General features: G+C 53.2%; 1 protein-coding gene across 1 annotated transcript in view; it reads right to left on the bottom strand.

The window, feature by feature from the left end:
• Window positions 1–174: 174 nt before the first annotated feature.
• The window catches only part of VPS13D (vacuolar protein sorting 13 homolog D (S. cerevisiae)), a gene marked incomplete at both ends in the record, with an annotated part of 12981 nt that continues 477 nt past the window's right edge, over window positions 175–12678 (bottom strand). Inside the window, 14 exons of the mRNA XM_009868435.1 lie at window positions 175–309; window positions 2591–2739; window positions 4321–4417; window positions 5288–5437; window positions 6390–6539; window positions 6889–7005; window positions 7266–7445; window positions 8223–8331; window positions 8659–8819; window positions 9429–9537; window positions 10200–10433; window positions 11221–11346; window positions 11474–11649; window positions 11869–11999. Of these exons, the coding sequence (XP_009866737.1) occupies window positions 175–309; window positions 2591–2739; window positions 4321–4417; window positions 5288–5437; window positions 6390–6539; window positions 6889–7005; window positions 7266–7445; window positions 8223–8331; window positions 8659–8819; window positions 9429–9537; window positions 10200–10433; window positions 11221–11346; window positions 11474–11649; window positions 11869–11999 (2024 nt within the window). The remainder of the gene's footprint in view (window positions 310–2590; window positions 2740–4320; window positions 4418–5287; window positions 5438–6389; window positions 6540–6888; window positions 7006–7265; window positions 7446–8222; window positions 8332–8658; window positions 8820–9428; window positions 9538–10199; window positions 10434–11220; window positions 11347–11473; window positions 11650–11868; window positions 12000–12678) is intronic.

Genomic DNA, 12678 nt, shown 5'->3' with positions numbered 1-12678 from the left:
GACCTTCCCCTCCTAAACCCGTGCTGGCCGTGCCTGACGCGTCGGGTGTTTTCCACGCACAAACAGCAGCGACCCCTCAGCCAACGGGCGAGAAAGAGCTCCTGCACCCCAAGCAGAGACCTCGCAAATCCAGGGCAGCTCAGTCTCTGCCCCAGCCAAACGTGTGACACTCACCTCCTGGAAGTGCTTCAGGATGTCGTTGATGATGAACTCCTGAGTCTCGTACGGGTGGACTCTGGTGAAAGGGTCCAGGTTGATGACGGCATCTTCAAAGCGGATCAGGGGAAACCCCAGCGTGCTCTTCAGTGCCTGATCAAACAGAAAGTATTGCGACCTTAATTCTTCTCTCCCGTCCTCTTTCACAGCACCCAGATGAATTAATCTTTAAATGGGCAGCAAAGCAAAATTACCACAAGTTCCTGGGACAGCTGGCTGCTGCCAGGTAGATGCTTTGATAGAGAAGGCAACAAGCTTTTTCCTTCTAAGGAACGATCAATTATTGGAGCTGCATTTCCCTAGTAACTAGGTAGGCATTGAATGTTCTTCCTTATAAACCCTGGTTCCTACACTTGAACGTTTCAACAACAAAATTGGTTTTTAAGCTCCCACTCCCAGCACTTTGCTAGAACTGCTCTAAGTTCAATCAAACCGAACCCTAAATAAATTTCCTGGATATCCAGTGAAGACACAAGTGGGCATCTTCCACCCTGCTGAAGTTCTGTGAACGGATGAAGTGTTGGGATGAGCTGGAATAACATCCGCAACTTCCTGCGAGCCTGAGGCTCCTTTCTCAACATTACGTGCCGCCCTGAAAGTCTTCAAACCAGCCTTTTCGGTTCTTTCCAAGGAAGAAAACAGACAGTTTTTAGCCCTTGGGCCATCTGCAACGTGCACAGTCTATGCGCAGGAGAAAATATTTAAGGTGGAGAACCTACACATCTCTTTGTGCAGATAAAGAGAATAATTGTGAAAAAATTTAAAAAAAACCCTGATCTTTTAAGAAAGAAAGGGATTCGTTCTCTTTCAAATCTTAACGATGGCACCTGCCCAGTCACCAACACCATAAAATCCAGCGGCAAGAAGCCCGATGCCAGGTCGTATCTTCCTCCGTTAACCGCCAAAGCCGCTCGGTGGTGAGCAACAGGGTTTTTTCTGCCACCTCCAGGCAATTCGGGTGAATCACAGGCCTGACGAAGTTGCCAGTAAGAAAGGCCCTATGGATTTTTTCAGCGAAGGGACGAGTAACTAGAGCAGCCCTCATTATCCACTGGGGTCGGAAGTAATTTCCTGTTTCACTGTCAGACGTTACAGAGGGCAACTCCACTAATACTGGTCCCTCATAAACCCAAACTGTGTGCACCAAATCCCCGGCCGGCAACGCCCCAGCCAGAGACACGGCAGGAGGCTGGAAAAGCTGCTCCAAAGGCTGCACGGGGATGGTTCCCCCCTCCCGCCCTGAGCCCTCTGCTGCTGCAGAACTGCAGGAACCTTCCGGGGAAGTTGCACCCGGAGCACGCGGGGTGACACCTGGGAGAAAATCGCAGAGAACAGGGCAAGCGACGTCTGCCTCAGTGCGAGGTAAGCGGGTGACAGGCATTTCTGTGCTGCAGCTCAAGGGCAAACCAACTCAAGAACATCGCCCTGCCGCCGCCGAGCGGTGGGGAAGGCGGGGGCAGCGATCCCACTGCCCTCCTGCACGAGGGTTGGGAAAGCGACGGGAGGACGCAGGACTGACGATGTCTGGCTCATCTCGGTAGGAATCCACGATAACGCTCATTCCACAAAGCTGCTCGTCTTAACGCCCGCAAGAGCAAGGCTGGACGTCTCGATGTTGTGTTTGGAACCCTGAGCTGAAGGGGTGGCAGCGCAGTTCCTCCCCAGTGGGGAGGGGGCTCCTGGTCTGGCTGGTTTTGCCTCAGCTCCCCCACCGCGGAGAACAGAGCTCAGCGGGAGCTGAAATCCTGCCCACTGTGGCCACCTCACGGCATCCAGGAGGGTCCCAGCATGGATGTTGAGGGCACTGGCCGAGACGAGCTGGCTGCTGTAATTCCACATCCCTGGTTCACTTCACTGGCTGGGCCAGAACGTTTATTTCTGCACCAAAAGCACCAGATTTTCTCCCAAATCTACCCTACAGGTGAGTTCACTTTAACACTGAGCCAAACCACGCCGTGCTCAGCAAACCTTCCAATCCAAACGAGACTTTTCTGGATGAAAACACTCGAGCTGTCCTGGATTTCTCCTCCCTAATTTGTGTCACTTATTTTTTGTCACCCTCCCACCAGCCCTCCCGGGCATCCCGGGCATCCCCTTCAGGCTCTCTCCATCCCCAGCCACCGACCGGAGATGCTTTGCAAACAGTGGGTTTTCGGGTGGGGTTGGCTGTGTTTCGACTGGAAGTGCAATGAAACAATAATAGAGAAAGGAATGGAAATGATGCAAATTAGATGATAGAAGTTTCGCAGAACTTCTATTATCTGCAACCGAGATAAAGGAAGAGCAAAGGCAGATGAGTGCTGGTGAGTCAAAGCTGCTGCTCCCTTCCCCTCCTGGGCCAGAAGCTCGTCCCCTGGCAGCAGGCTCAGCATACCTTGAGATCCAGGGGCAACTTGTTGGAGGTGAAGACACTCAGCTTTATCTGAGGCACGCTGATTTTCAGATTTTCAAAGTAGTATCGCTTTTGTGCTCCACCTTGTTCCACCACCTTTTCATGGAGGTTTTCATCATACTTTTCCACCTCTGCATCCAGACAAAACACAGGAATCAGAACAGACCACACATCAGTAGGCACGGGGTTACGCACACTCTGTGAAGAGTTAACAGCTTCTCTGCACAAATAAAAATTACGTGTGACTGCCAGCATGGCCACAAAAGTGACTCATGCCTTGCGACACGAAGTTGACCTCTGAGCCACAAGAATTATTTTTTTCCCCATCTGCCTGCATCCTGGAAACCCGAATGTATCTGTAGCCAGATAAAAAGAGTCACCCCAAGTGCACGGCTGAAGTTATTCGAGCTTTTACTCCCACTTCTCATTTCTCTTTGTCAGCATCGAAATGAGGAGACACCAACACAACCCTGTGACGCTTCCTGCCCTGTGTTCCTGCCCTCACAACATTTTCCTCCCGGCTTTCCCTGCACTTGCTCACAGCCCCAGCCTGCAGCACCAGGTACAGAGCCAGCGAGGCCGATAACCTCTGCGGTTATCCCACGGAACGGACGAGAGGTGCCCAGGGACGACATTCAGTGAATTGGTTTAGGTGTGATGTATTCAGTAAATCACTTTATGCACAGAGGAAGCCAAATCCGGTCAACACTAACAGGCCCGTCCATTATTTCTAAGAGAACTTTGGTGCGAGAAGGCAGAGAAAAATGAAGAATGACAAAGTCTTATGAACAATTAAATATGTTGAATGTAAATGACAAAATAATTTTTGTCTGAACCTTGGACGGTGTCAGCATCAAACTGTGAAGAGAGTAGGGGAAGTGAAGCAGCAAAAGCAAACCAAAGGGCAGGTCAGTGAACAGCCTCCGAGCGAAACTCGGAATGCTCATTCCCCATCACTACAAACCTACGTCAGGAAGTGCTCTGCGAAACTGCATCATTTTTTCCGAGACAATTCAGAAGCCACTGTGGATGGGCAACGGAATTCTCAAGCATCACGTGTAGCCTTGTCGCCCTTTGGAACTGTGCCCAAACCAGCTTTTTCCTGCAGCAGGTATTTTACTGCAGGACCCTACAGATCCCCCTGCACAACTACCGTGACTTTTCCGATTGCTGCTGCAAACCAGGCATCGGATAAACCCTGTGAAGGATTAGACCGATGTCTAAGAGATGAGAAGACTCAGGTGCTCCATCGTGCCTCTCTGAATGGAAGACAAGTGGCACGACAGCGACAGCCGGGGCAGGGACGCTGCCGCCCAGAGCTCGGCCAGCCCCAGCTCCCGCCGGCTCAGCACAAATGGACAGAGCCCGTTCTAGCCCGGGGTGTGGATAAACAAACATCAGGAGCCAAAGCAGTTCACTAGATTAGTAACACGACCCCTTTTACCCCAGTTTAGAGGAATCCAGATCCAGGGACTGAGAAGCAACACTGACCTCCTGCCCGTGGAGGCTCAGCTCAGCCCCTGCGCCCGGCAGAGCCCCGCGTGTCGGGGTCGTCCCTGGACTCTGTCCCAGCAGAGACGCAGGAGCAGCGCCTGGGGCCACTGGGCCAGGAGTTTCCCAGCTCTGTGCAACAGCCACGAGCTTGCTGGGCGTTCTGACCCGATGTGCAAAGGTCCCGACAGCTCCGTGCGCTGCAGACGTTTGTACCGTACCTGACTCAGCCTGGTCGTAGCCAAAGAAACTCAACAGCTTCAGAAGCAGCTTCTCCTCGATTTGAACGGTGAACCTGCGAGCAGTGATCATCAGGTGCTGTGGGGACAAGCAAGTCTCAGTCAGCAGTACTGACACTGGAAATAGAATCCAGTGAGCCCCTGAACGTGACAACGTGCTCCACTTCACCCAGTCCCTGGGTGGGTTTGGGGTTTGCGACGTCCCTGGCAGTTTTCTTCACTTAAAGTTCCAGATAACTCATGATTATTGTTTCCATTTTCTGCAGGAACTGTGCATCATCACCTAACGCCCACACTTCAGGACCTGACGCTCAGGTGTTTTCCACCAGCAAAATCCAACGTTTCTCAAAAGAGCATCAAAACACATGGAAGAAGATCCCAAGTGAGAAAAGAACTCACTGATAACTCGCTCGGCTCTGCCCTCACACAAGGCACAGCCCAGCTGCTGGACACCTTTGCAAACACCTCCAGAGGTGGCAGCTCACCGCACCGAGCTGGGGCCGCTTATCGGAGAGAAGCAACAACCCCGCACACAGCTCAGGACGGGCTTGGCACAGCCACGCTGGGTCCCCGTGCCACAATGGCGCCTGCCCGCGTCACTGCTCGCAGCCGGGAACCAACCGGGCTCTGCTCTCATTTGCTGGATTTTTAACATGTTTATTCCCTTGTTCATCACTGTACGTGGCTTTACAGGGGAGGAACACGAGAAGGTGGCCAGAACCTCAGGGCTCTGCTCTCATTTGCTGGATTTTTAACACACTTATTCCCCTGTTCATCACTGTACGTGGCTTTACACGGGAGGAACACGAGAGGGTGGCCAGAACCTCGGTATGAACCCCAATTATTGAAAAAGCATATTTCACAAAAAACCGACTTCAGATTACTCGTAACAATCAGGAGGAGGAAAGGTCCCACACCGGCACGGCCCAGGGAGGAGGTCAGGGCTTACCTTGTAGATCTCCGTCAGCGTGCTTTTGCTGGGGAATTTCATTGCGTTCACTTGCACGGCAGGACCGGTCTCCAGGGGCTCGTTCTCACTCATCTTGGGCGTCAGGAAGAGCATAAAGGGCCGCGTGGTGCCAATGAGCTGGTTGTCCACCTGCGGGCAGACACAGACCCTGCAGAGGTGACAACTGACAGTGACCAGCGACCCTGATCTGCTGGCACCGGGCTCCAAAACGCTGCCAGAGATCCTCGGCCCCCGAGCGGGGAGACACCGAGTGCGCTTGGCTGTCGGTCACCAAGATCTCACCACAGGAACGTTCCCAGGTTCCTCCACCAAGAAAAAAGGTGACAGCCACCAACAAACAAACCCAGCACAAAACTCCTACATTCCCTGTGGGTTTTTTTCTTTTTTTTTTCAGAAAGCGCAGCCAGAAACATTGAACAGAGGGAGAAGTTGCTCCGGCACTGCCGTCTGACCGAGGCACCCGGGTACCCATCGACCCCATGTCACCCGCCCCGGCGCCCACAGCTCCCCTGCTGAGGAGACCTTATGGGTCGGGAAGAGAATTCAAATCATTCAGAGGAGGTTTTGAGTAGAATCTAAACCAGTTTTACAGCCATCAGTTTAACTCGTGAATTCTGAATTTCAAAGACTGAACCAAAAACAAAGGCTAAGGCAGAACTTTGGAAGTCAACCCCAAAATCTCCTTGGAAAAAAACGTATGGTTTATGTTTATGGTTTATGTTTGTCTTATTTGTCTGTGATTCAACGATTTACACGGCAGCACGAGGACTCCCCTTCCAACGGGTGCTCTTTTGCTACATGATGACACAGAACCAGGAAGGAGGAAAAATCTCCCCTGACCTGCTCACAAAATAAAACAGATTCTGCTTTGCTCAACAGTCCTCATCGGCGCGAGACACAACCTGTCGCTGTCTCACCCGTTACTGCGCAGGGCACAATGAAAAAAGGGAACATCAACATCAATCAAAACCTGTGCGGTGTTGGAAACGGAAATCTCGGTGACAGCCCAAAGGATTTTTCAAAATGACAAAAGCCACAGCAGACCCAGGAACAAAAAGAAGAGTTTCCCAGCGGCCGGTACCTGCACGTCCTGCACGCTGAGCTCCAGCACCTGGCTGCTGCACAGCTGCGTGTAGTGCACGTTAATTCTGGTCAGGCTTGCAAACACCAGCTCCTCGGGAACTTTGTTGACCAAAGACAATCCGATTCCACCTTCCAGCTTCACGAGCACCTGAGAAAAGAGTTTTTGAAGAGGGGGGGGAAGAAAACCACCCTACCAGAAAACCGGCACTGAAAAAGCCTGTGACCCTGAACCCAAATGTCTGCAAAGAAGTGACTTTGTTGGCCTTATCTCCAGAGAGAAGGAACGTCTCTCATCCACGATCGGTCTTCGAATAGAGAAGGGGTAAGACAGAGAAACCAGGGTTCTAAGAATGAGGAGTTTTAACAGGAAAAATCTGCAAGTTCATAACAAGAGGTCATCGTGGGCAAAAGCTAACGACCAACACCCCAATCCCCTTCCAAAATCTAGAAATGAAAATGACAAATAAAAGAGACAGGAACTAGTTCTAATATCTTACTTCCAACTCCTGCTCTGTGTCTGGATTTTTCAATTTGCGCAGATCTTGCTCCGTAACTGGAAGCTCATCTCCTTCGCCGGCCATACGATCGTTCCTGCGCTGGTTAAAATCCGTGATCTGAGAAACAAACAGAGCAGCACGATCACCACCTGCCCGGTCAGAAATACCGGCTGTGTCGCCTACATCACAAAATTATTCAAAAAAGAAAGAAACACGATGAAGACTCTTGTAGCTATTTCTGGTTTTTGATATTCCCCTGCTCCTTCTCCCCCTTACGAAGGTAACTTTGGTAAGAATCTAGAGCTGCTGTACAGGAACAGGTGGTTCAAGCACAAGCAAACACTGAAGGGAGGCTCCAGCGAGGGGAGGTCGGTCACCTGCAGCACCCGCGTGGGCCCGTCCGGGACCACCTTGACAGCCAGCACCCCCGAGCCTGGCCTCATCTTCTGGTTGATGAACTGCTGCTCGGGCGGCACCGGCCCCAGGAGCTCCAGCGAGGTGTCGGGACCAAGAACAACTTCGGCTCCATCGTGCAGACCTCGGAGTCCTCCCTTTGCCTGGAGAAACGAAGAGGGGTCAGGAAAAGAATAATCACTGGTAAAACTCCAAATAATTTACAGACATTGGTTAAAAGGTGCATTTTCCTTTCTTCTCCTTACACAGCTGGGGAAGTAAGTCGCCTGAGACTCCATCCCAGACGGAGCAGTCGGGCGTGAGGGCCACTGAGGATGTGACTTTCTCTTCAGAGCTAAGCCAGGGGCAGCCCAGCAGCGCTTCCCTCGGCATTGCTAAAGCTTCTGGTGACTCGTGTCCAAGCAGCTTGGCCGTCAGAACAGCCCAAACCAGTAACTACCCCCACTGCCCGCTCAGAAACTGGAGCCATCACATCGTGATCAAACAGGAGAGGTCCCTCCCGAACACGTGTTCAAAGTGACAGCGAGCTGTGCCAGGGACGAGCTCTGGCTCTGCAGACAGACCCGAAATCCTCTCTGAGCCAACCCCCTCCAGCAGCAGCACGAGGCTGCCCAGCCCCTCGCCCCGACAAGCAGCAGCTCGCGGAGCTGCAGGAACTGGATCCCAGAACCCTCAAACGACATCCTGCTCATCTCCCCATTATGGGTTTTCAAACTAATAGTGCAAGGTACGTAACCCTCTGGAATTGCCAAGAGCGGTCACACATTTCGGCCACGCGAGCTGTTTGCACAAGGCCAGTTCCCTCCATGCTCGGAGCTTTGGCCTCGGAGCTCCTGGGTCACCGCAGCGCCCAGACCGAGTGACCCCATCACCCCCAGCAGCCACCAGCAGAACCAGCCCAACACGAAATCAGTGCTGACCTGGACAACCAGGCCATGGATACCGCAGGTTAACTTCCCTCCACAGAAACTCCATGTCTGGGTCGTGCTGCGCCGTCGGTCGGGCTTCCTCAGCATCAGGGGCTCGAACCTGCAGCAAGAGCACCCGTCCACTGCTCAGGGGGTCCAACGCCTCGGTTGGGCTCCTCTGACACACCCTCGGTGAACACCCAGCCTGATCCCGCTCACGCTGATTCTCCCAACCCCACTCTCGAAGTGCTCTTTGAACAGGCTGATGCTGAAACACCCCCCCCAGCCTTTGGAAAACCATTCCCAAGTCACGACAGCGATCGTGAGGTCTGTTCATGAAGCGAGAGAAAACCCGGCTCTCGAGCACCGTTTCTCTCCCCGTGCCGAGAACACCGCGCCAAAGACGCGGTCAGAACCCGCGTGTCCCAAGCAATCGCACCGGCGATACCTGTTATCCGTGACAGCCGCCAGACCGGCGATATCCAAAATCAGAGACGAGTCCACGGAGCGAGGAGAAGGTTTGTGGGGGTTATGGGGAACCGAGGAGCCTTCGTGGCAAAGCATCCCCGTGCCCGTCATTCTCCACAGCTGGGATCGTTTCCCTGGCTCCTGTTTCATGCAAGTTTGACATGGAAATCAGCACAGGGCAAATATTCCTATTCTGTTTTGCTATGAGATGCTTTGAATTATTCTTGAATGACTTGTACGTATTTAACTTCAGAGCCCTGAACGTGAAGTGGGAACCAGCCCGTACAAAACCACCTGATTCAGCTCCCCTACTCCATGAACACGCATCCTGCCCCGGCACTGCTGGATGCAGAGCTGTGCTTGCGAGATGCTCTTAACCTCCGCGGTATTTAAACACAGGTTCTACTTCTTTAAAGCTCCAGAGAGAGACTTTGCTTACAAGGCAACCGCAAAGGAAGCAGGCTCTGCCGTGTAACCTCGTGAGAACCTCCAACGCTCAGTCAGCACGGCTGCCTGCCAGAGGCGTTTGCTGTGCTCCTCACGGCTCTCACCCCAGTTCCCCCCGTCAGCCTCTCCTCCGAAACAGCCCCGCACGGAAACACCAGCAGAACTCCCGCACCTTGAACTGCAATCACCTCCCCCTTCCAAGGGGGTCACCACACAAACGTTTTTGGCTTTTCCTTCTCCCAGCTCACGATCGTACTTCAGCACCCGGCAACTGCATTTTAATAAAAGCAAATGTCTCGGTACCTTCTTTTTCAGCACAACTCGCTGAGTCTTTGGAGAAACATCGAGGACAAGCTCTGCACATGCAGCATCCTTACTGGAAGCCACTGGTCTGGCACTTGGCTCCTGTGAACTGAGACATCAAGAAAACACCAGCGTGTTTATTCATCAGCCCAGCCGCTTCCTCTGTGGACTGTGTTAGATCAGTACCGAATCTAAGCAGGGACACTAACGCTGCCAATGCAGCCAATCAAAGAACAAAATTATACATTTTTTTCCCCTCTTGGCTTTTTTGGAATTAGTGAAGTGAGCTGCTGATCTGAGCACGTGCCTCAAGGGGGCTTTGATTTCTCACTGGGCTGGGAATTTGACAGGCACATCAGCTGAACTCCAGAGACAACCTTTGCTTCGTCCTGAGGAGAGCAGCGCAGCACAGAGCAGCCTCCCCGAGCTCTTTTCGGTGCTGCATGAACCGGCGCTGGCTGAAAACTCACAGGCAGGTCATCAACTGGGGAGTCCTGCAGTCAGGGGCTCTGACCCCACCAAACAAAGCCGAGCCCCGGTCATGGCCCCAAAACCTGCCTGCACCCACAGCACCGCGTCCCCCGGCCAGCCGAGGGGAGAGGCACCGCTCGCCCGCGGCCAGACCCAGTCTCGGAAGCCGGCTTTTCTCCGACTGGCTGCAAGGCCGGCTCAAGCTCAGCCCAATTCAAGGGGCTTTCCAACAGCAACCATTACGGACTGCAGAACACCACGAACACTCCGACCATTTTCCTCAAGTGCAGACAGAATTACCCTGAGAAGGTGTAGGTGGCAGCAATGTAGATGAAGTTTTCGTAGTAGAGCTGCTTGCTGTCCTGGAAGTCGTTCATGCTGCAGACGATCTCGGAGGAGCCGGCCCCCTTCACCGTGAGCGTCACGAAGGGCGGCAGCGCGGGCTCGTCCCATGCGTAGTCCAGCGAGCTCAGCGGCTTCACCTCGGTGCGGAGCCGCGGCTCCACCACGCCGTGCTGGCTGAAAACGACCGCACAGCGACGGAAGAGGATTCGGTTGGTTCGGAAACACTCGCTCAGCCACAGGCTGTGCTCTCCTTTCCCATTTGCCAGGCACTGGTCACTGAATCACGGCGCTCGCTTCTTCCCCCCAGCCACAGGCACGTTCTCCCACTCGAGACTCAAAGCTCGTCTGACTGGGGTGGGGAACGTCTTCCTTGCTTCTACCTGGCACCTGTGGTTCAACTCCTTCCCCTCAAAGTTTGGGGACGCGCTCAGGTTTATTTAACAGGTCAGCACCGACACCCAGAGCAGGAACCAGGAACCAGGAACCACTCAGAGCTCGGGCTCCGGCTCTGACCACGGGCAGTCCCTAAGTCACTGCACAACACACGGGGTGAGGCCTCAGGTTTTCATCATCACTGACACAGAGACCCAGAGACAGCGAGAAAGGAAGTGGCAGCAGGAGCCTGAATTCCTTTTATAGGTTCTTCAAGTGTCGAAAATAACCCAGGAAAGATTGCAAACACCACCCCTCACAGGTCTCTCACCCGTAATAACGCTCCTCCTGCTGAGACTTTCACCACGCTCACAAAGGCCATGCTGTCAGCGCTGTTCTTTGAACAACACGAAGTAGCTGACTACTACCAATTTTAACTAAAACTTTAAAAAAACCCACATTATCTACAAACACCTCACGCTACACACACTTTCATATTATTTTATTACACAAGCTAGTCAGCTCCCTCTTCTAACAAATACAAAAGAGCTCAGATTTTTTAAACTAAAATTAAAATAAAGAAAAGGTGAAGTTTTGCTCATTTACCTTGGAGAAGTTGTCGATGCGGAAAGGTGGCGGCAGCTGGTCTGTGTCGCTGAAGGCGATGCGGTACGTGGCTCCTTGAAGGGTGATTTCCACCCTCAAGAAGTAGCACTTCCCCAGCGTGTCCCTGAGCAAGAACGAGCACGTGAGAGGCGCCCCTGACCCCACTGGCCCGGTTCCGAGTGCCACACGGCTGCTCCCGCCAGAGCGACGGCAGCGCGCTCCCCTCCGCGGGGCTTCTGCAGCAGAGCTACCTCATGTTGATGTGGAACGAGCTGTTCTTGTTGACCTCGAAGCCGCCCGACCAGACGCAGTTGGGGACGTCCATGAGCCGCACGCACAGCAGCTGGTCGTAGTCATTGCGCGGCCAGTGGAACACCACGCTGGAGCCAGGCAGGGTGGAGATGTAGCCGTCGGGGTTGGACGCGCCCTGGGAGCGGAAACTGGTCAATACGAGCCTTAAACAATATTAGCCTTAAAACCCCCAGCGTCAACCCACCGCCCCTTAACACGAGCGCAGCGATCGCCCCGCTTGGGGGACGCTGGTGTCAGAGCAGTGAGATGCCTCTTCCCCAAGGGCCAAGAACGCTTCCACGGGTAACGTGTGCGTCCTGCTTGGGACGGACCGCAGGCACCGGCAGCTCCTTACCCGGCCTCGGGCAAACTCCCGCTGCACGAAGGCGAGCTTGTGGGACGATTTGTTGTCCAGCAGGTAGCGGGGCGCAAACGTCACCATGCAGGTATCAATGTAACGGCCTCTGCCTTTTTTAACATCAATGCCTAGGAATACAAACAAGTTTAGAATAAAGTAATTATTTACCAGAGAAGGAAAAAAAGACATCAGCTGCGACAGATTTCACATAACAAAAGCTCTTGCTCTCAGGTTCCCGAGCTGTGCTGCTTCTGCCTCAGCAGCGCCGCATCCTGAAACGTTATTTCACGTCATCTGCCACCCGCCGTTCCTCAGTTACAATTTAGAGATCAGCGCTCAGGATTAAAAAAAAACCAACTATTTCCAGTCACAAGTGAAATGATGCGAGTCTTATTTTGCTTTTGAACATATGAGAAATTCCTCAAAAACTCACTGTGGAGTAACTGCCAGACTCTGAAACACCTCCTGGTCAGTTCAGTAAAGACCGAAAGCTCCCGAAGAAACCGCACTTTCTGCGCAGGGCGAGGAGGAGCGGCCACGCGCCCCCACGCTGCCCCACGGGGGGACCCCAAAGTGAAATGATGCGAGTCTTATTTTGCTTTTGAACATATGAGAAATTCCTCAAAAACTCACTGTGGAGTAACTGCCAGACTCTGAAACACCTCCTGGTCAGTTCAGTAAAGACCGAAAGCTCCCGAAGAAACCGCACTTTCTGCGCAGGGCGAGGAGGAGCGGCCACGCGCCCCCACGCTGCCCCACGGGGGGACCCCAAAGCCAAACCCCAGCAGCAGCAGCCTGGGGGGACAC

Source organism: Apaloderma vittatum, unplaced genomic scaffold, assembly GCF_000703405.1.
Source record: "Apaloderma vittatum isolate BGI_N311 unplaced genomic scaffold, ASM70340v1 scaffold25654, whole genome shotgun sequence".
Taxonomy (NCBI): Eukaryota; Metazoa; Chordata; class Aves; order Trogoniformes; family Trogonidae; genus Apaloderma; species Apaloderma vittatum.
Note: the sequence above shows the minus strand (reverse complement) of the source record. Positions and strands in the feature narration are given on the sequence as shown.